This window comes from Alosa alosa, chromosome 1 (assembly GCF_017589495.1).
Source record: "Alosa alosa isolate M-15738 ecotype Scorff River chromosome 1, AALO_Geno_1.1, whole genome shotgun sequence".
In the NCBI taxonomy this organism is placed as follows: Eukaryota; Metazoa; Chordata; class Actinopteri; order Clupeiformes; family Clupeidae; genus Alosa; species Alosa alosa.
The window spans coordinates 12,619,934-12,641,971 of NC_063189.1; the positions used below are offsets into that span (position 1 = coordinate 12,619,934).

The 22,038-nt window shown below is 32.9% G+C and overlaps 1 protein-coding gene across 1 annotated transcript in view; it reads left to right on the forward strand.

Annotated features, from left to right (window-relative positions):
- Positions 1–19,094: 19,094 nt before the first annotated feature.
- The window catches only part of LOC125305325 (M1-specific T cell receptor alpha chain-like), a gene marked incomplete at its 5' end in the record, with an annotated part of 32,220 nt that continues 29,276 nt past the window's right edge, over positions 19,095–22,038 (forward strand). Inside the window, one exon of the mRNA XM_048259993.1 lies at positions 19,095–19,146. Within this exon, the coding sequence (XP_048115950.1) occupies positions 19,095–19,146 (52 nt within the window). The remainder of the gene's footprint in view (positions 19,147–22,038) is intronic.

Sequence of the window (22,038 nt, forward strand, 5' to 3'; positions counted from 1 at the left end):
TATAGTGTGTGACTGCGGGTACAGGTGGTAAACTAATCTTTGGTGATGGAGCTAGACTTGTCATACATTCAAGTAAGTTTTTAAGAGTCATCATAAGTTCATATTAGTTATGGTTATTGACAATTTTATGAAGATAAGAGCAACATAGCTCTTTACTATTTCAGGTTTGAGAGATATTGAGAGGGCTGTGTACATGTGTATAAAGGACAATTTGCTGTGCAAAAGTTTATTGTATTTGTACAGTACATTGTATGCCAGCACAAGCCATAATGTCAAAATAATATGCTTAATAATATGCTTTGGACAACCAGCTGATCAGGCTTTCATAGAGACGTGTGACAGGGCACTATTACATGTTTGGATATAAAGTGTGAATCACATAATGTCCAAGCCATTATAGAACTGAAGGAATTATTTCATTACTTTACTTAGTGCTGATAGCAATAGTGTTGAGCTACTACCATCCAAGTATTCTATATTTCCTGTATTGTATTATCTTTTATTCAAATTCTCTTGAAAGACCTGTCGATAATGAGGGAATCCACATAGTTATGTTGCTCAAATTTCTACATTTGTCTCTGTTTGAGAAGAGGGATGGCAGTTTTGGACAAACTGAACAGATGATTAATCACCAATTACCATTAATGATGATAATCATTAATCTTAATGACATGTACAGTATAAGGCCAGAAGAGAACTTTATCCTTCTGTATTGTTATTAGTTGAACGATGTCTAAAGTTATTGTAATACAGATTTCTATAGTGTGCTTGCTTCCTCCACTGGAAAGATGCTTTTTGGTAAAGGCACCAAACTTTACATCCATTCAAGTAAGTCATTACAAAGTGCATATACTTGGATATATTACAGTGGCTTTTTAGTGATATCTTCCGGGTATTGACATGCTGTTGTAAGTAGGCTATTGTTAGTATGTTACAACACCACATTTCTTAAAATAATTGTAAGATACTGGTACAGTGTTAACATTACTTTAAGAAATGACTACTATTAAGATTCAGAGTATATTGTGTCATGGAGACTAGATCAGTGATGTGGGCAGAGAGTTTTTGATATGTAGCGCATCTCAGTGTGAATACTGGTGGAGACAAGATCATCTTTGGCCATGGTACAAAACTGATAATAAATTCAAGTAAGTCTCACGAACAAGCAAAAACTTACTATATGAGAGTAAAATATGAGCAAATAGTGCACAGCAGTGTATGTCATTTGGATTATCTGAGAGAATAATATCAAAGTTATAGCTTATAACATTCAGTTATTAAGTCATGATACAATAATAGGCTGATAATTCTCTTCCCGGGTCCAACGGCTTTCAGAGCTGCTCGTTTTTCTCCATAGACAGTAAAATAAACTTTTTCCCACTATTTAGTGTAGCCTTTAAAGCAAATTGTCATCCTACTACTCACTTGTTGCCTCAACCTAAGAAAATCCTATTTTTCGTGGAAGCCTGGACATTACCCGTGATTATATCTGGCTTCACAGCTGCAGTAATTACTCTGTTAAAGTTAAACAATTTTGTTTTATCCTCACTAAAACGGAGGTGATGGTGACGAGATTTACAAGTTGCGAAAACTGCCTGGCTGCTCTAACGTTTTTTGACAAAAAGCTTTTGGGCTCGTGATGTCAGACTTAACAACCAAATAGTGACCTCATGTTATCAGTTTAGTGTAGTAGGTTCAGAATAATGAAGTAGCGATTCATTGGTAAGGCTGGTATTTGATATGGTGTGTAGCCTTGTGTGACTACTGATGGAGGAGGAAACAAGATTATATTTGGAAGAGGCACAAAACTGAGTGTTGAATTGAGTAAGTTTTGATTTACTCAGATTTTTTAAAATATAAATAGCAAACTATTTTAACCTAATATAGCTGTTAATAACCTGACCATGTTGTGTTGAGACAGAACTTTCTGTGTAGTTCTGTGTAGTGAAGTCAATGCATCTTTATTCATCCACAAGCATGCACATGCTTAATACATAAATACATACATAGATATGTGCATGTGCTGTATTCAATTTTGAATGAATACTGAAGAACAAACATACAGAAGACAGAACAAACAATCCGGTCATAATGAATACAATAATTAATGAGTTCTCCAGGTTGTTATGGTTTCGCATGGTAAATATGAATCAGTTTTCCATTTTCAATATCTTAACATAACCAATCTTGAGATGAAGATGAACATATACATAAACATGTACATGGAAGAGTATTTGACAGGGAGTCTGTCTCGGTGTGACTAGAGGTGGAAGTGATAAGATCATATTTGGAAATGGTGCAAAATTAACAGTACAATCACGTAAGTTATATGGTTTCTACATACCTCTTCATCAAATTGTTTTGATTGTCCTCTGGAGTCATGCTCATGAAATAGAGAGAAAACTTTTCAATTTGTGTTATATGTTTCATTATAATAATTGTATTATTGCTATGTAAAGATATGTAAGTTGGCCAAATGCTTAGCCATTTTGTGTGGATAGGACAGTATGTGATACAGAATAGTATAGCATGATTAAAGTCCTATTTGGGAGTGGTTGCAAGTTAACTGTCGAAGCAAATAAGTGTAAGTCTAAGATAATGGGGGTAAAATATATTCAGATAATGACAAAAGTCAATCTGCTTTCCATTTTCACTGAAATCTGGTTTCAAATCGATGCCCAAAGTATTTTATACATTTCAAGCGAGCAGTTTAAGAATGAAGAATAAATACATTATTGCTGTATGTTGTACCTGAACATAAATATGTAGATTGAACATTTACGAAGTAAAGTGCTTGATCTTTGTATTGATGTTTGGTCTTATGGCGGTATTCGGCAAAGCAGTATTTGACATATATTGGAGTATAGTGTGTCAGGTCAAGGAGACTACCGAATCTTATTTGGGAGAGGCACTAAATTAACTGTTGAAGCTACAGTATGAAGTTATGAATGTCTTCTAGAATGTTTTTCAAATCTAATGTAAAATCCAAGATGAAACTTTCACATGTAGCATTGTAACGATGGTCATTTTTAGACATTGTATTAGAGTGACTTTTCCAGTTAAGTTGGAAACAGTATTCAGAAAAAATGGGCATTCATACCCATCTGCTGATAGAATATAAACATGGTAAGATGTGAGTTTTTACTCTTGATATAGTGATAGGCTATTATAGTGGGCTAAGATTAATATAATCAACATGATCTATTATATTGTATTGTAAAACATTGTGATATCAAATTGGTTTATTGCTCTGATACAGTAAATGTTCAAGATGCCAATGAATTCAAACTATGCAGCAACCTGTTTATGTTATGTAGTTTTGTAGTGTGTGAATACTGGTAGTGGTGGGAAAATAATCTTTGGCAGTGGAACTAAACTTTTCATACATTCAAGTAAGTTTTTAACATATATTGACTAGTTCATAATAAGTATGGTCATTGACAATTCAATCAAGATGAGAGTGACATAACTCTTAGTTATTTAAAACTTGAGTGAGCTTCTATTCATGCAACTTTCTATGTGCAAACAGAGTACAGTGATGCTGGACAAGAGTGTATTTTGATAATGCAGTACTAGTCCCAACAGTAAGGATAGTTTAAAACTAAGAAAAGTAATGTGTTTGGTATATGATACAATATATTCAGGCACTATATTTTGGTGCATTCTAGTATTGGCATCGTCTATGAGTATTAGGTACAGCGTATATCTTAGTGTGACTTCTGGCACTGGTGGTAACAAGATCATATTTGGCCATGGCACTAAATTGATTGTGCAGTCAAGTAAGTGTAAGATTTATTTTGCATTTGAGAACTTGTGAATATATTATCCTTCATAAATAAAATAGTTTTATATACATATGCATATAAGAATTAATGAATGGTTATAGTAAATGTATAATTGTTACATAACAACATAAAATAGATGATATATTTTTTCAGAGATTTAATTGGTGGAACTTGTGGGGTGACAGAAAGGTCTGAGATGTCTGAAGAGAAGTTTAAACCTGTATTTGCCCAGTAAACTGCTGGTTGTCCATATTTGTGTTAGTAATCATGCTTTCTGTCTTACCTAAGTAGAATTGAAGAGTTCACATTAGTTTATTCAGTGTAACATAGCAGTGAAGTGTATCTGCAGAGTGGCTCAAAAGGCTCAGAGTTCATTTTTACTTGAATATGAACCCTGCTACTAATTTGGGTAAAATAGTTTTAATAGCATAACAAAATTGGATGTTACACATCAGCTAGAGATTCAGTTTTTTTGTATGATGGCAGACACAGTGTGTATGGTTCAGGGAACAAAATTATCTTTGGGCGTGGAACTCAACTCTATATAGAAACAGGTGAGCAAACACAATTATTGTAATGTATTTGCTAAATTTAAGAATGGTTACAAGGCTCTTGGTCTGGATTTGGTCAGACCATTATCTGACATTAATTAAACTTAATCTAGTAAAGTGATTTACAGCTAAATTGACTCGCAGCATTTTATTTGAACTATACTACTGTATAGCATTGATGACATAGGTTTTACTAGCTCTGTTGCATAGGAGGTTACAATGTGAGAGAATTTGATCATTTTAGCATATGCTTCAGCCTGTTAATATTTATCTTTTTGGCGGCGGCACAAAGTTAATCATTGAAGCGATGCTGAATATGCAAAATGATTTTATACATAAATGTATTAGTCAAACATAGGCAGACAGCTACAGCAGCAGTTTGATAGTTTATGATATGGTGAGTGTGACGGTGTGTCTGGAAACAACAAAATCATATTTGGTAGTGGCACTGCAGTGCTGGTCATTTCAAGTAAGTCTCACTTTACCAAAAGATTAAGCATTACTTTTGATAACAAGGTAAAAAAATTGCAGGATTTATGTGCCATTTTGTGCACAATGTGCATTCACTGTAAATTCAAATTAATCCCTTTGCTTCAAATTAAAAGCAATATTCTGTTAAAATAATATTTAGGCTAAGACATAACAAGACTTTCTTTTAAACCTAATGTCTTGCTAAAAAGTACATTCGTGTCTCTTTCAAGTAGTTTTAATGATTCAGTGCAGCATTTTTGTCATGACATCACATGTAGTGTGACTACTGATTATGGAGGCAACAAGCTCATCTATGGAAGTGGTACTAAGCTCTTTGTAAAGTCAAGTGAGTTTAAAAATGCTTTTCTCTTCAAAATGGACATATTTCTCTCCTTCCTAAATAATTATATGCATCAACTATCAATGCAACTTTGATTACATTTGATAGGCGAAATTAGAGTGCTTGGAATCAATGCTTGTGCATCCCAGAGCAAAGCTATGTTGTCTCGGTATTAACCAGTTTAAAGTGGTATAGAGCTGATTCCTTACAATATGTCACTGATCAGCTTAGATTATGTGGATGGTACCGCACATCGTGTGACGATAACGTCAGATAAAATTGTCTTTGGCCATGGAACTCAGCTTTATGTGGAAATAGGTGTCAATAGGTATCAATATTGAATATTTTAATTGTAATTAATTGGATATTGTAAGTACCTATTTATCAATAATGTGAGTGTTCAAATCATCCTATCAGCCACATAAGTTGATTCAGGTGACGAGTACATTATTGTAATGGGATGCTATGTACTGTAGTGTGAAGGAGGGCAATCTTGGGAAAATTATCTTTGGCCAAGGTACCAAACTCAATATTGAAAAAAGTAAGTATTTACTTTTCATGGCAGGATTTTCCGATGCAACGTACAGGAACACAAGTAACATTCATATATTTAAAAACATGTTGCCTATTGTAAACGTGCCATTTTAACTAACAAATATTGTTATTTCAACACAATTTAATTCATTAAAATGTTTCAACCAAATGGTTGGTTTTTAGTATACCTCAAGTGTCAGAAACAGTAAATAATAGGTTATTATTAATACTTATTAAAGTGCAATAGAAGTGCACTGAAGTATTTGACATGGTGTCAATCTTAGTGTGAATCAAGGAATTAACAAGATTGTATTTGGAAGTGGCACTAATGTGATAGTGGAATCACGTAAGTTTCAGAGTTTTTGGTTTTACGGATATATTGACTAAATTAAGAATCGTATTGAGTCTAGTTTTAGGCTATTTTTAATGAGCAATACAGTACATGATGCTTAAATGTTGTATACCAGTAAAACAGGATTAGCAAAATACTGTCCATATGGTAATATAATGTGACTTATATTTGGTAGTGGCACTGCAGTGCTGGCCAATTCAAGTAAGTCTCACTTTACCAAAAGATTAAGCATTATTTGTGATAACAAGGTAAGAAATATGCAGGATTCATGTGACATTTTGAATGGCATTCACTTTAAGTTCAAATTTATCCCTTTACTTGAAAATCACAGCATGAGCAACATTCTGTTAAAATAATATTCAGGCTAAGACATAACAAGACTTTCTTTTAAAACTAATGTCTTGCTAAAATTACATTTGTGTCTATTTCAATTAGTTTTAATGATTCAGTGCAGCATTTTTGTCATGGCATTACATGCAGTGTGAGTAGTAGTTCTGGAAGCTACAAGCTCGTCTTTGGAAGTGGCACTAAGCTCATTGTTGAGTCAAGTGAGTAGAAAATAGCTTTTCTCTTCAAAATGGACATATTTCCATCTTTCCTTTTGAATTGATTCTACATTAACTATTGAGGCAACTTTGATTACATTTGTTAGGTGTAATTAGAGTGCTTGTAAACCATGTGTATGTATTCCAGAGCAAATCTACCATGTTGTTTCAGAATTAACCAGTTTAAAATGGTATACATAGCTGATTTCTTACCATAGGTCACTGATCAGATAAGTTTTCTGTATAGTACAGTATAGTGTGACGGTAACATCACATAAAATTGTCTTTGGCCATGGAACTCAGCTTTATGTGGAAATAGGTAAGCAAAAGTATCAATTTTAATTGTAATTAATTGGATATTTGAAGTACCTATTTATCGATAATGTGAGTGTTCAAATCATCCTATCAGCATCATAAGTTGATTCAGGTGACGAGTACATTATTGTAATGGGATGCTATGTAGTGTGAAGGATGGCAGTCTTGGGAAAATTATCTTTGGCCAGGGTACCAAACTCAATATTGAAACAAGTAAGTATTTATTTTTCATGGCAGGATTTTCTGATGCAACATACAGAGAATTAATCCCATTAATATATAGAAACATGTTGCCTATTGCAAATGAGCCATTTTAACATGACAAATAGTGTTATTATAACAAAATGTAATTTAAAGAAATGGTTCAAAATGTTCAGATGGGTTATGGTTGTTTTTTAGTAGACCTCAAGTGTCAAAAAGCTGTTAGTAATAGCTTATTAGATTGTTATTGCTACTTATTAAAGTGCAATAGAAGTGCACTGAAATATTTGACATGGTGTCAGTCTTAGTGTGAATCAGGCAGCTAACAAGATAATCTTTGGCAGTGGCACTAATGTAATAGTGGAATCACGTGAGTTTCCGAGTTTTTGGTTTTATAAAGGATATATTGACTATTTAAGAATCTTGTAGTTTTAGGGTATTCTTAATGAACAGTACAGTATATGATGCTTACATTTTGTATAACCATAAAAAAGGATTTGCACAGTACTGTCTATATGATAATATAATGTGACTCGTAGTGGCACTGCATTACCTAATTTTGCAGTTACCCACTTTACCTAATGATTAAGGATTGTTGATTAAGGATTGTTTTTGACAACAATGTAAGAAATATGCAGGATTTATGTGCCATTTTACATGACATTCACTTTAAGTTCAAATTGATCCCTTTGCTTTAAATTAACAGCATAGGCAATATTCTGTTAAAATAATATTTAGGCTAAGACATAACAAGACTTTCTTTCAAACCTAATGTCTTGCTAAAAAGTACATTTGTCTCTTTCGAATAGTTTTAATGATTCAGTGCAGCATATTTGTCATGGCTTTACACATAGTGTGACTACAAGTTCTGGAGGCAACAAGCTTATCTATGGAAGTGGTACTAAGCTCATTGTTAAGTCAAGTGAGTTTAAAAATGCTTTTCTCATCAAAATGGATGTATTTCCATCCGTATTTGCCAGTTTAAAATGGTATACATTTTATTTATAAACATACGTTTCCTACTGTAAATGAGCCATTTTAACATGTCAAATAGTGTTATTTCAACAAAATGTTACTCAAAACAATGTTATAAAAATGTTCAGATAGGCTATGGTTGTTTTTTAGTATACCTTAAGTGTCAAAAAGCAGTTAGTAATAGGTTGTTATTGCTACTTATTCAAGTGCAATAAAAGTGCACTGAAGTATTTGACATGGTGTCAGTCTTAGTGTGAATCAAGGAACTGACAAGATTGTCTTTGGCAGTGGCACTAATGTGATAGTGGAATCACGTGAGTTTCAGAGTTTTTGGTTTTATAAAGGATATATTGACTATTTAAATGAGGAATCTTATTGACTCTAGTTTTATCTTATGGTATTCTTAATGAGCAGTACATGATGCTTACATTTTGTTTAACAGTTAAAAAGGATTTGCACAGTACTGTTCATAAAATAATATAATGTGACATGCACATGAAATACAAAATGCAATTTCAGCCGTTACGTGTTCTTGGAGGTAGAGGAACAGTTTGTAGAACTAAGCATATAGTCTGCACCCTGAAGTTAATGTGCTGCAGTGCAACATTGTGGGATAGCTGATTCTACTGGAAGAATTTTCTTTGGTCGTGGAACCAAACTTTCAATTAGTGCAAGTGAGTACATAACTCTTCCAGAGGTGTATGCTTAGCTCATATGTTAATGAAGATGTTAACTTATTCATATGGTAATCTTATTCATTCGTTAACATTTGCCATGTGTTGTATTTTGTATACCCTACCTGAAACAAACCTGAGCATGCAAAGTTGTTTGAAAATTGTACAATATCAAAGGGTTGATATCAGTGTAGCCAAAAATTAAGCAGTTCAATGCCTTTAGTGAATACCTACTTAAACCTTTTAATTTAAAACTCTATGTATACGGTAGTCTTACAGATGACTAACAGCTCTGACTATTAATAACACAATAAGAAACAAGATACACTTCAGGGGTCTTTAAACTTTTGGCCTTTTTGTTGGAGATGTACAGTATGGAGTCAGTATTTGTTGTGGCCTGTACTTCAGTGTGACTACTGGGGGGTATGAAAAGATCATATTTGGCGGTGGTACTAAACTGACAGTGGAATCACGTAAGTTTGTTTTAAATTTGGTCCCACTTCAGTCATTTTTTAATGTTCCCAGATAAACATTTTCACAGTCAAAGCAACAATAATGATATTTGATGTTTAAAATTCCCTCCAGTTGAAATGTTCAGATTAAGATTTAGAAAAATCCGTACAATTTAAACCCAATATTCATAAAGAATTATATAGACATTTATAAATATTTATAAAGTATTGATAATGCGTTATAAAGACCGACATAAGTCTATGTAACCATAATAGACATGACTGCACTACTATGACATAATGCTCATACAGATGAAGCTGACCTCCTAAAAAAAAAAAAAAAAAAAAAAATGTTATGCTGTTAATAAGAAGTAAAAGAAGCTCTATGGTACTTTAAGCTTATACTAATAAAATAAGGGCTTATACAATAAAATAAAAATGCTTTGATTAGGTATGTTTACGTCTAGTGCAGCATGGTTCAATTGCTAATTGGTAAGCATAATATGCATACACACAAGTTAAGGTAGTGAGGGAAAATGGTGTGTGTATTCTGGAAATAGACTCACTTTTGGCCATGGAACTAAACTACTTGTAAATTCTGGTGAGTTACCTTTGTGAAATGTACTTTTTCAAAAATATATTTTCTGACATTCCTACTAGCTCTTTTAGTGTAGAGCTCTATTAAATTTCTTTACATTGAATTAAAAGAAATATTCTAATCTCGATATTGTCATGGATAGGAACTGAATGTTGAAATGCTTCAAATAGTAACATGAGTAACATGTTTTATGATTCTCAACAATCAGGTCACTTTGTAATGTTATTCATAAGGCTGTGAAATGGACAGAGATGTTTATGTAGTCAGGTATAATGCTGTGTGGATGCTGGTGGTGCTAGGAAAGTTATGTTTGGGAAAGGAACCAAACTTTTAATTCATACAAGTAAGTGACCAGTACTGTATTTACAATTAAAGTATGTAAAATGTGAAAGTGAAATGCCTTTTAGCAGGGACAGTGGTCAAGATTTACTAAATTGTCAAATCCATGATTGATGTTGTGAAACCTGCAATATTTTAGTAATGATGGTGTGTATCAGAGTGGCTCAGAAATGGGAGAGTAAATGTGTAATTGAAGATGTATCCTAATATATTTAGAACCAATTTTCAAGTTTACATTGTAATCAATGTTTACCTGTTAGGATCAGATGGTGTAGAAACAGGATAGACATTCAGCTTTTGTGTATGGTGATAGACACAGTGTGAATGATGTTGGGCAGAAAATAATCTTTGGGCACGGAACTCAACTTTATGTAGAAACAGGTGAGCATATCACAGTGATTGATGATTTGGTTTGGTGTTGAATTAAAAGAGTACATAATATATTGTGGATGTTTACATTGATAGTAGACTGAATTGCTGCTGAGGAGCCTGCACATTTGTATTTGGATCATAGCCTTTAGTTTTACAGTAATCTGACACAGAAATTATATTTGATCATCTTTTTAGGCAACATGTACGGCCCACTTAGTGTAATCTTGATCTCTTGGCAGTGTTTGACTTGGCAGTATTTGTTACGGAGTATAGTGTAGTGTGACAAGTGGATCAAACTACAGAATCCTATTTGGGAGCGGCACAAAGCTAACTGTTGAAGCAAGTAAGTTCCAGATGTTTTTAAGGATTGACAATAGTGATAGATTTTCCATTGCCACTGAAATGACGTGAACCTGCATGTAGTTAGTAGCCTATATAGCTCTACAAGGGTGCCTATCTGGTGATTTGCTTATTAGTAAAGGAAAGAGAAAGCTTTTGTGCATAAAACTCATGTAATCCTGTTTTACAAAACAAAGATATTTACAACCAAGGAGACATAAATGAATGAAAAATGGCCAGTATACTTTCATAAGTTGAATTACACTCCAGTGAAATAATGCACAGTAGCAAGGACTTGAGTGAATTTTTGGCAAGTTATAAACCAAATATGAAAATAGATTAATAAGACAAAATCCCTGTGCACTGGACGTTTTCAGATCCCAGGTGCTGGTGATACACAGGAGTAGCAGATTTTTGAAGTAAAGATTATGACTGCATACTGGTGTAATACAAAATGTTTATTTAGAGTGAACAACACTTTTCGGCGTGAGCTAATTAAGGTTCGCTCCACGAAACGCGTCATTCGCTCTAAATAAGCATTTCGTAATGTTACACCAGTGTGTGGGGATAATCTTTACTTTTAATGTATGAAAATATATGAGTTAAGCATGCCAGACTACTTTTTGCTACACTTTCTTGAATTTGTCTACGCAATTCTTCATGAAGTAGTTTATGATATGATGAGTGTGACAGTGTGACTAGCACCAACAAACTCATATTTGGTAGTGGCACTGCAGTGATTGTCTACTCAAGTAAGTCCCACATTATTGAAAGTTAAATGATTGCTTTTTGATTTTAACCAAATAAATATTTGAAAGTTGATAGTTAAAGTTGATCAATTTGCATTACATTCACAGCATTAGTAACATGCTGTCAATAATATTTGCTAATTAGATTGTCTCTTAAGCTTAAGATCTTGCTAATGGATACACTTGTACCCATTTTCATGAGTTGTAGTGATGCAGTACCAAGTATTTGTCATGTCATTAAGCTTAGTGTGACTACTGGTACTGGCAACTACAAGCTAATCTATGGAAGAGGTGCTCAGCTCATTGTTGAACCAAGTGAGTTGAAATAGATTTCTGATTTGAAAAATGTATTCTTACTACAAAAACAATTGTATGCACCATTGGTGTCACTATGATTACATTTGTGAAATATAACTACAGGGGTTGTTAATGCAGTTTGTGCATTCCAGCCCAAAGATACCATGTTATGTCAGTATTCACCAGTTTGAAATTATTTCTTAGGGAACACATGTTAACCATTGATACATACACTAATATGTGTATATATTAGTGTCCAACAAGGTCTGGATTAAGCACCATTGCACATTTATTGGTATTTATTATACAATTTATTATTCTTAATAAATAGGTAATTTATTCTTGGCAAATAATACAATTAAGATTACTGGTATATAGTATTAATCAAAATAAAGAGTTTATAGACTCTTAATAGACTGTCTGAATATGTGATATATGAAGACCATTTATTAAAAGGCTATAAAGTTTCAATTTTGATCCATACTATATGTCATAACCTTAGATTAAGACCAACTAGTTGCAAATTGTTGAATAAAGTTGAATAAAAATGTGTAATGAAGCTAAATACAGACCTTATTGATCATGAATGCATACATATTAATTATGTATTAATGGCAAACATATTTCCTAAACTAAACTGTTACCAAGTTGATCAAATAGGGTTTTATGTATGATACTAGACATAGTGTGATCACTACATCAAACAAAATTGTCTTTGGACATGGAACTCAGCTGTTTGTAGCAACAGGTTTAATACATGATCAATATTGACATTAGTTGTAAAGTATTTGAATAATTTAATTATTTAATATCAACAATTTAACTGTGTAGTCAGCCACATACTTCACAAAAGTGGTGACTACCTTATTGTAATGCAGTGTTATGTGGTGTGAATACTGGTACTGCTGGGAAAGTTATCTTTGGTCAAGGTACCAGACTTAATATTGAAACACGTAAGTACATTTTTTGAAGAAGGTTGATTGTCACCTATGTTAAGTCACTTATGTTTAAAAGTTCCATGAATATATGACTTTTTATTACATACTGTGCTGTGATAGACATTTTTGTGTTGATTGCAACAAAACTGAACCTTCAAAAATGTCACAACTACTGATGTAGGATTTTAAGAGGTTAGTAAAAATTACTGTAATGTCGGAAATAGTAAGTAATAAGTTATTCAGAGCTGAAATGGCAAATGGATGTCATACACCAGTTTTTTTGGTATTTGACATGGTGTCAGTCTTAGTGTGAATCAAGCTAACAAGATTATCTTTGGCAGTGGTACTAATGTAATAGTGGAATCACGTGAGTTTCTTCTTTTTTCAATTATGTACAAGCAATTGATTTTGAAATCATATATGGTAGCATATTTTACATTAGGGTCATGGTAAAGAAATTAAATATAAACATTCTAATCTTTACAGATATTGTTATTCATAGTGAAGGGATGTAAAAACATTTCAGACTTAAATAGTAAAATATTTTAGAATATTGATACTTTTTCATAAATCAGGTTGATCAGTTTGTAATTTTCTTTGCTTTACAGATTGAGAACATATAGTTGTTTATGTAGTCAGGTTTAATGCTGTGTGGATACTGGTGGTAGAAAAATAATCTTTGGCAAAGGGACCAAGCTTTTAATTCATACAAGTAAGTAACCAGTATCCACTGGGTAACAGCACTATTGTCCTGTAGTTCCATTATGTTATTAAAGATCAAATTCATTCATGCATGATGCATGCATTTTTGTCTGAATAAGGCACTTGATCTTCATAGTTATGTTTAAACTTATTCAGTATAGCACTGTCAATTTAATTAATGTTATATGATTATTTAATTAATGTTATATGATTAGCTTTTTTTCCATTAGGGTCTTTGTGATGAGCATATACTGTATAAAAGTAGTTTAACATTAAAGAGGGTTTGCTCTGTACTGTCCTTGTTGAAATATGAAAAGTTTCATATTGTGTGTAGAATTAAGCATGCAGCATTGAGGTTAATCTGCTCCTTTGCAACACTGGGTTAGTTTATTCTAGAATGTTGGACCTTGGTATCAGAAATAACATTTAAATTAGTACAAATGTATAACTTATTGATGAAATAGTTCTAATTTTCTAATATACTGTGGTTGACAGTATGACATCAACTAATAACTAAAACCTTATCTGGATATTAGCCTTCAATTGGGTATCTGAGACAAACCTGTCATTTAGCATGCACTGTTTTGGTAATTAAATAAAAATACTGAAATTGCTTTAGCCACTGGCATAAATTATGAAAAAATATTGGTGGCGTTTTAATACTTTTTAGGTAGATTTACAGATTGGTAATAATTCTGACTATTGCTGAACTCTTTTAGGTATATAGAAAATAAATTAATTATGAGTCTTTTAAAACTTCTCATAGAGATGTATGGAGTCAGTATTTGATGTGATCTGTACTTCAGTGTGACTACTGGAGGGATTGACAAGATCATATTTGGAAGTGGTACTAAACTGAGTGTGGAATCACGTAAGTTTGATGGTTCAAAAATCAGTTTTTAATATTTCCAGATAAACCATAATATTATTCATGTTATTTGAATGAATTTGAAATTCACTCAGGTTGAAATATCTAAAGCATAATTTCCCAAAAAGGACCAATATATTCCATATGAAAATATAGTAATGTGAGTTTAATATTTAATTCTACAGCAGCACGTTTGGTTCAGTAGGTAATTGATAGAGGTAAATCATGCCTGTTGTCTATAAGTTAATGTTGTGAGGGGGAATAGTGTGTGTATACTGGTGGTAAAATTACCTTTGGTCCTGGGACTAAACTACTTGTTTATTCTGGTAAGTTACCTTTTATAACTTGTCTTTCTTATCATAGTTTATCATATAGTTGGCAATTATTTTAGACCATAAGCGATATTTGTATGTTAACTTTGTCCCTTAAAAACGCCCTCTGATATCATCAGGGACCATCAAATATGAGAAAAAAGAATGTGAAAATGTGACAGGCACTGTCACATTTTTTAAAAATGTATATTTTTGATCTCTAATTATATATTAGGGGTGTTGTGTCAGCAGTAGAGTCCCCACTTGGTTAGCAGTCTGCCCAGGTATGATACCAAATGTGTGAGTCCCTGTTGGTTTGAATAAAAGAGTCTGCAAAATCCCACTTATCTTAAATATATTTTATGGTATTGAGAATACATGTCTTATAAATCACATCGAACTGTTTTTAATATTATTTGCAGGGCTATTTTACAGATTGAAACAAAGTTGTTTATGTAGTGAGGTTTAGTGCTGTGTGAATGCTGGTGGTGGCACAAAACTTATCTTTGGGAAAGGGACCAAACTTTTCATTCATACAAGTAAGTGACCAGTATGCACTAGATAACCATGGTATTGTCCTGTAGTTTAAATTCCATTTGTTTTATTATCAACATTTAATGGTGGAATTGGAACAGAACATTTAAGAAAGCCAACACAGGTTTTGAGACTGTTAGATAAGTCTGTGTGACTGATGCTGGTACTAAGCTTATCTTTGGTAAAGGGACTCGCCTTCTAGTGCAAGAAAGTAAGTAATGTTTTGCTTTCCTGAAAACAAGTGTCATAAGATACACATAATGTATGGTTATAGGGAACTACGTTTAAGGCATTGTATTGCAGTAGAAAATACATTTTTAGTCTAAAGATGAATGAATGACAGATCAATTAAATTGTATACTGCTTCATCATATACAATATGTGTATATGACACAATACTGTATGTGTATTCAAGGAGAGAGGTTGTGGTAAATTTCTGTTGGGTTTTTGCTATGATGTCTATCTCAGTGTGAATAACCAAGGATATAAGATAATTTTTGGTCAAGGAACTAAGCTGACTGTGGAATCAGGCAAGTAAAATACATTGATGGTCATATATATCAGGGGCATCTCTAGAAATGTATTATATACATTCAGGTACTACTATTCAAAATGTGTTACCTGTTTTAAAATAAGACAAAGAAAAAAACTTACTGAAAACATGTCTCTCAGCTGTATACTGATATCTTTTGAAAGAGTTAGTTCATTAAACTACTGTGTGAGAATTTAAATGTTACTATATAGTCTACATACACATTAATATCAAATAGTTCAAAGTTATTTATATGATAGAGTACATGTTATGTTTTGTGAATAGTTCTGAGTTTTGGGCATGGTGTCTGTCTTAGTGTGACTAGTCAGGGTGGATATAAGATCTTTTTTGGTGAAGGAACTAAACTTATTGTGGAATCAGGCAAGTGAAATTCAAATAAATCTCTCAATTTGTGTCTTAGGGAAATTTGTTAACAGGGACGAGATATTTGTTGTGTAAGATTGTGATGGGTGGATTTGGAAGCGAACTGACTTTTAGAAAAGGAGCAAAGCTTTTAATCCAGACCAGTAAATGGAAACAGTTTGTAGAATGATTTATAAATAGAGAAATATGACATACAGTAAGCCACAAGAGTAACATCTATGTGTTGCACATTCCATTGCAATATTATTCATGTTGTACATTTTAGTTAAAATATGTCGCAACCTTGTTATGCCATCCTCTTCAGTTTACATGTTTTAGCATACAAAATACAAAGAGGTACAAATTAGAAATCAATTCAAAAAGAGAGAACTTGGATGACAGTGTGAAAACCATATTATCATTTGTACTGAAAAAGAAAGAATTTGGAAGTTATGTACAATGGATTTTTGGCATGGTGTCTTGCATAGTGTGACTAACCAGGGATATAAATTCATTTTTGCTCAAGGAACTAAAGTGACAGTAGAAACAGGCAAGTAAAATATGCAAAATCACTGAATGTCTATGTTCTGTTAAGACAGTTCTTATTAAGATGTTAAATTGGAAAACAGTATAAAAACACAAAACAGTAATTGATTAAAAAAAAGCTTTAGAGGGAAAACAACCACTGTTAGCCTTCCATTACAATACGATTTTCAAACCACTGTTAGTCTGCCATTATAATAATGATTTGTATTACTAAGACATGTCCACGTTTTGTTCCAGGATGATTTTAAAGTGTATGTTATGTTAGATGAAATTACAAAAGTAACTATTTCTAAACTATTACAAAAAACCTGATGAGCATGTTATCTCAAATATTGCCTGATACCAAGTGTGTAAGTGTTGTTGATAGTTCTGAGTTTTGGCATGGTGTCTCAGTTAATGTGACTACTCAGGGAGGACTGAAGATAATTTTTGGTCAAGGGACTAAACTAACTGTGGAATCAGGCAAGTGCAATCCCAATAAATCCTTTAATTTGGATATCCAAGCTTTGGATAAGCTTTTTATCCAAACCAGTAAGTGAAAATAAAAATGTTCAACCTTTTAAGATACAGTAATAACTCCATATGACGAGCACAACTTAAGTTGAAAAACAAATCTGAAATTAGTAAGCTATTGTAGGAATGATAATCAGGTGGTAGCAGGAGCAACTATCCATGTTTATGTAGTCAGATGTATTGCAGTGTGAATACTGGTAACCAGGCAAGGGTCCTCTTTGGACGTGGAACTAAACTCATTGTCCAAACAAGTAAGTCACACCGCACTGTAATACCAAACAGAGTTTTCCTTTGTTTTCTTCTTACAATGAAGACAAAAATAGCCAGTAAGCTAAGCAACTAAGAATATCAAACCAAATGTGTTTCAAATAGCAAAAACATACTGTATATTACATAGATCACATTAATATACAGACATACAGTATATTAAATTTAAATGTAACTAAGTAATGTTTATGAAACATTGAAATAATGAAAATTGTGAATGTGAATGAGATATATAAGACTATTTTAATTGCAACTATCTTAATCAATTAAATTGTAGTCATCATACTGTAATAGCATTTCTTAAACTACCATGTACATATACATTTTTTTTAAGAGCTTAAAAACAAAGCATGATACTGCATGTATGTCAGGTCGATAGTTCTGGGTTCTTGGCATGGCATCTTTCTTAGTGTGACTGATCAAGGAAAAAGGAAGATCTTTTTTGGCCAAGGAACTAAACTGACTGTGGAGTCAGGCAAGTGAAATGTCATTAAATCTCTCTTTAAAGGTTTAAAAGAGTTTTGCTCCATACAAAAGCACAGTGTAGTGAGTGAATTTTCAGACAAGCTGACTTTCAGCAAAAGCTTTTTTAACCAATAAGTGGACATTTTTTGAAATTGTCCTGTTTTAGAGGTTAAGAGAGATTTGACTGAGCTGTTTTTAGGATAGTATTAGCAATAGCAATGCAACATTGAAAACAGATGGCATGTATGTAAGATGGCATGTATGCAATCTCAATTTCTTGAGAGAGATTGAATGTCCAATCATAGAATTGCGTACAGTAGTACTCAAGTACACAAACATTTAGTTTTAATGATAGATATAATGAAAACCTGGGATACTAGGTACGGCACAATTATCTAAAGTAGTACTTATCATCAAAATCTATACATATGATGAAATAATTTACAGTTATTCAGTAAATGTTCTGTCAGACTGGTATAAGGTAAATGTTGTGAGACAGAGCAATGTGTGTCTGCTAGCTTTGGAGGAAAAATAACATTTGGGCAAGGAACGCAGTTGATTGTTCAGGCCAGTAAGTGAGCCATTTTTTATACTACATCATTTTTAGGAATTTTGTGTGTTAATATGTATCATTGTTAACAGCCAATATCAGTTAATTTTGCATTTTGCTTTTAGCAGACACTTGTCAAATGGATTTTAAAATGTGTAGATTTTATGTTTATTAAGTAGATCAGTAGACACTTAAGTTTATTGAAACATACATACTCCCTATGGCTCACTGGTGTTTATGTCATGATGCTGCATGATGTGTGGATTCTAGTGGATATGGCAAGTTTAGCTTGGGAAGTGGCACCAAATTGCGAATTGAATCAAGTGAGTATATGGCAACATTATGCAAGATGTCATGTTTTGTTGTCCTTATTCTTTACTGTAAAACTATAGACATCCAGTGAGCTCTCAAGATTTTTGCTAAATGAATGACCAATACCAATTCTTCATAATGCACTGAAAATGTGTAATGAACGAATAGAGAATGCAAACATATAGCCGGCTTATAAATCATAAACTGATAATGTAAAGAGTATGCTATATGCTTTGGATTGGAAAATTTGACTGAGCTGATCATCAGCTATAATTTTTGATGAGCCATTTCCTAATGTGTGAATACCGGAGTGAAGCTTATCTTTGGGAAGGGTACCATAGTACACATTCAACCAAGTAAGCCTGATTTACCTGTTTCACACTATACACTGGATTAGGCATTTATGTGTAGATAAATAGTCAATTTCAATTTATTTGGGCATTTTACTTTAAACAGACACAACGGCTTTGGGATTTTTAATATGTTATGTATATATCAGTTGGTATTTTAGATTGAAACATAGGGACTCTTTAAGGCTCATTGTGAGGTGTTTATGTCATGTTGCCGCATGATGTGTGAATTCTGGTGGTGGAGTTGGCAAGCTTATCTTTGGAAGTGGCACCAAATTACTAATTGAATCAAGTGAGTATACTATAACATTATGCAATCAATGTTCAATCAATGTTCCTGGTTCCAAGGCACCAAATTACTAATTGAATCAAGTGAGTACACTATAACATTATGCAATCAATGTTCAATCAATGTTCCTGGTTCCAAGGCACCAAATTACTAATTGAATCAAGTGAGTACACTATAACATTATGCAATCAATGTTCAATCAATGTTCCTGGTTCCAAGGCACCAAATTACTAATTGAATCAAGTGAGTACACTATAACATTATGCAATCAATGTTCAATCAATGTTCCTGGTTCCAAGGCACCAAATTACTAATTGAATCAAGTGAGTACACTATAACATTATGCAATCAATGTTCAATCAATGTTCCTGGTTCCAAGGCACCAAATTACTAATTGAATCAAGTGAGTACACTATAACATTATGCAATCAATGTTCAATCAATGTTCCTGGTTCCAAGGCACCAAATTACTAATTGAATCAAGTGAGTACACTATAACATTATGCAATCAATGTTCAATCAATGTTCCTGGTTCCAAGGCACCAAATTACTAATTGAATCAAGTGAGTACACTATAACATTATGCAATCAATGTTCAATCAATGTTCCTGGTTCCAAGGCACCAAATTACTAATTGAATCAAGTGAGTACACTATAACATTATGCAATCAATGTTCAATCAATGTTCCTGGTTCCAAGGCACCAAATTACTAATTGAATCAAGTGAGTACACTATAACATTATGCAATCAATGTTCAATCAATGTTCCTGGTTCCAAGGCACCAAATTACTAATTGAATCAAGTGAGTACACTATAACATTATGCAATCAATGTTCAATCAATGTTCCTGGTTCCAAGGCACCAAATTACTAATTGAATCAAGTGAGTACACTATAACATTATGCAATCAATGTTCAATCAATGTTCCTGGTTCCAAGGCACCAAATTACTAATTGAATCAAGTGAGTACACTATAACATTATGCAATCAATGTTCAATCAATGTTCCTGGTTCCAAGGCACCAAATTACTAATTGAATCAAGTGAGTACACTATAACATTATGCAATCAATGTTCAATCAATGTTCCTGGTTCCAAGGCACCAAATTACTAATTGAATCAAGTGAGTACACTATAACATTATGCAATCAATGTTCCTGGTTCTCCAGGTTCTTCATTATTATTGTCATCCAGTGACAATCCAAGATTTATGAATGAAAGGCCGATAATAATGTTGCATCTTAATGCACTGAAAACAATCAATGAAAAGAGAATGCTAATCATCTTAAGTTGTTTTTGGAATAGCTAGCGTGTGTTTTGTTATGTGCTTTAGATGCTATGTGCTTGTGTTTTGTTATGTGCTTTAGAAAATGTGCTTTAGAAAATGTGCTTTAGAAAATCAGATGTAATTTTTGAAGCCATTGGTCCAATTCCAGTGAAGCTACATGGATTGACAACATTAGTGGTATTTGTTATGAAGGTTTTAATTGTGTGACTACTGGAAGTGGATTTGGCAAGCTTATATTTGGAAGTGGCACCAAATTGCTAATTGAATCAAGTGAGTACATCACAGCATTATGGAACATGTCAATGTTACCTGTTCTCCTAGTTCTTAATTGGTAATGTCATCCAGTGATAACTCAAGATTTCTGACCGATAATAATACTGCATCATGATGCACTGAAAAAAAAAAAAAAAAGACAACGCAAATCACCTGAAGTATTTAAGATGATAACTATAAGTCAAAAACTGATATTGTAATGAGTGTCACTTTGAATAGGAAGATCAGTCATTTTTGATAAGCCATTTCCTAATGTGTGAATACTGGTGCAAAGCTCATCTTTGGAAGGGGAACCACAGTGCATGTACAAACGAGTAAGCATAATTTGCTTTTTCACACCAAATATTAGTGAATGGTGGACAGTTAAACTCACACTGTACAATTGATTTGAGCAAATGTAGAAATTAGAAGTAATAATACTCAATACTCAAAGGTATGTAGAAAGGTAAACTTTAGGTTGTTGTGTGAATACTGGTTATAGGGTAAACATGGACCATGGAACCAAAGCCATTGTCCAAACAAGTAAATACTTTATAAAAAAAAATACAACAGTATATTCTTAGGGACTTGATCTTTGACTGTTGATATTTTAAATTCAAAAGTTATACATTCATATTTAAAGGTTAGTGCAATCTATAACACGTTACTGTGTTAATGGTAATTTACACAGCACTGGTTGCAAAATTTAGTCTCATAAGATTGCAAATTCATACAAAAAAAAAAGAAATAATGAAAACCCATCATGCCACATTTAGGGAGTATCCGCAGTATAACCTAAAACAATCATGTTATAATAATTTTCTGAAGTAGTATTTTTGTTTAAGGCACTACGCCAGAAAAATGTATTACAACTATTCCCTGACAGTCTGTTAGGTAAGCGCTATTTGGTAGAGCAGTGTGTGACTGCTAACTCTGGAACTAAAGTAACATTTGGAAAAGGAACACAGTTAATTGTTCAGACCAGTAAGTGTACTGAGTTATTTATTTATTTTACACATTATCTTGAGTATCTCTCTCACATACATTAATGTGAATGTTTGAAGTGCCA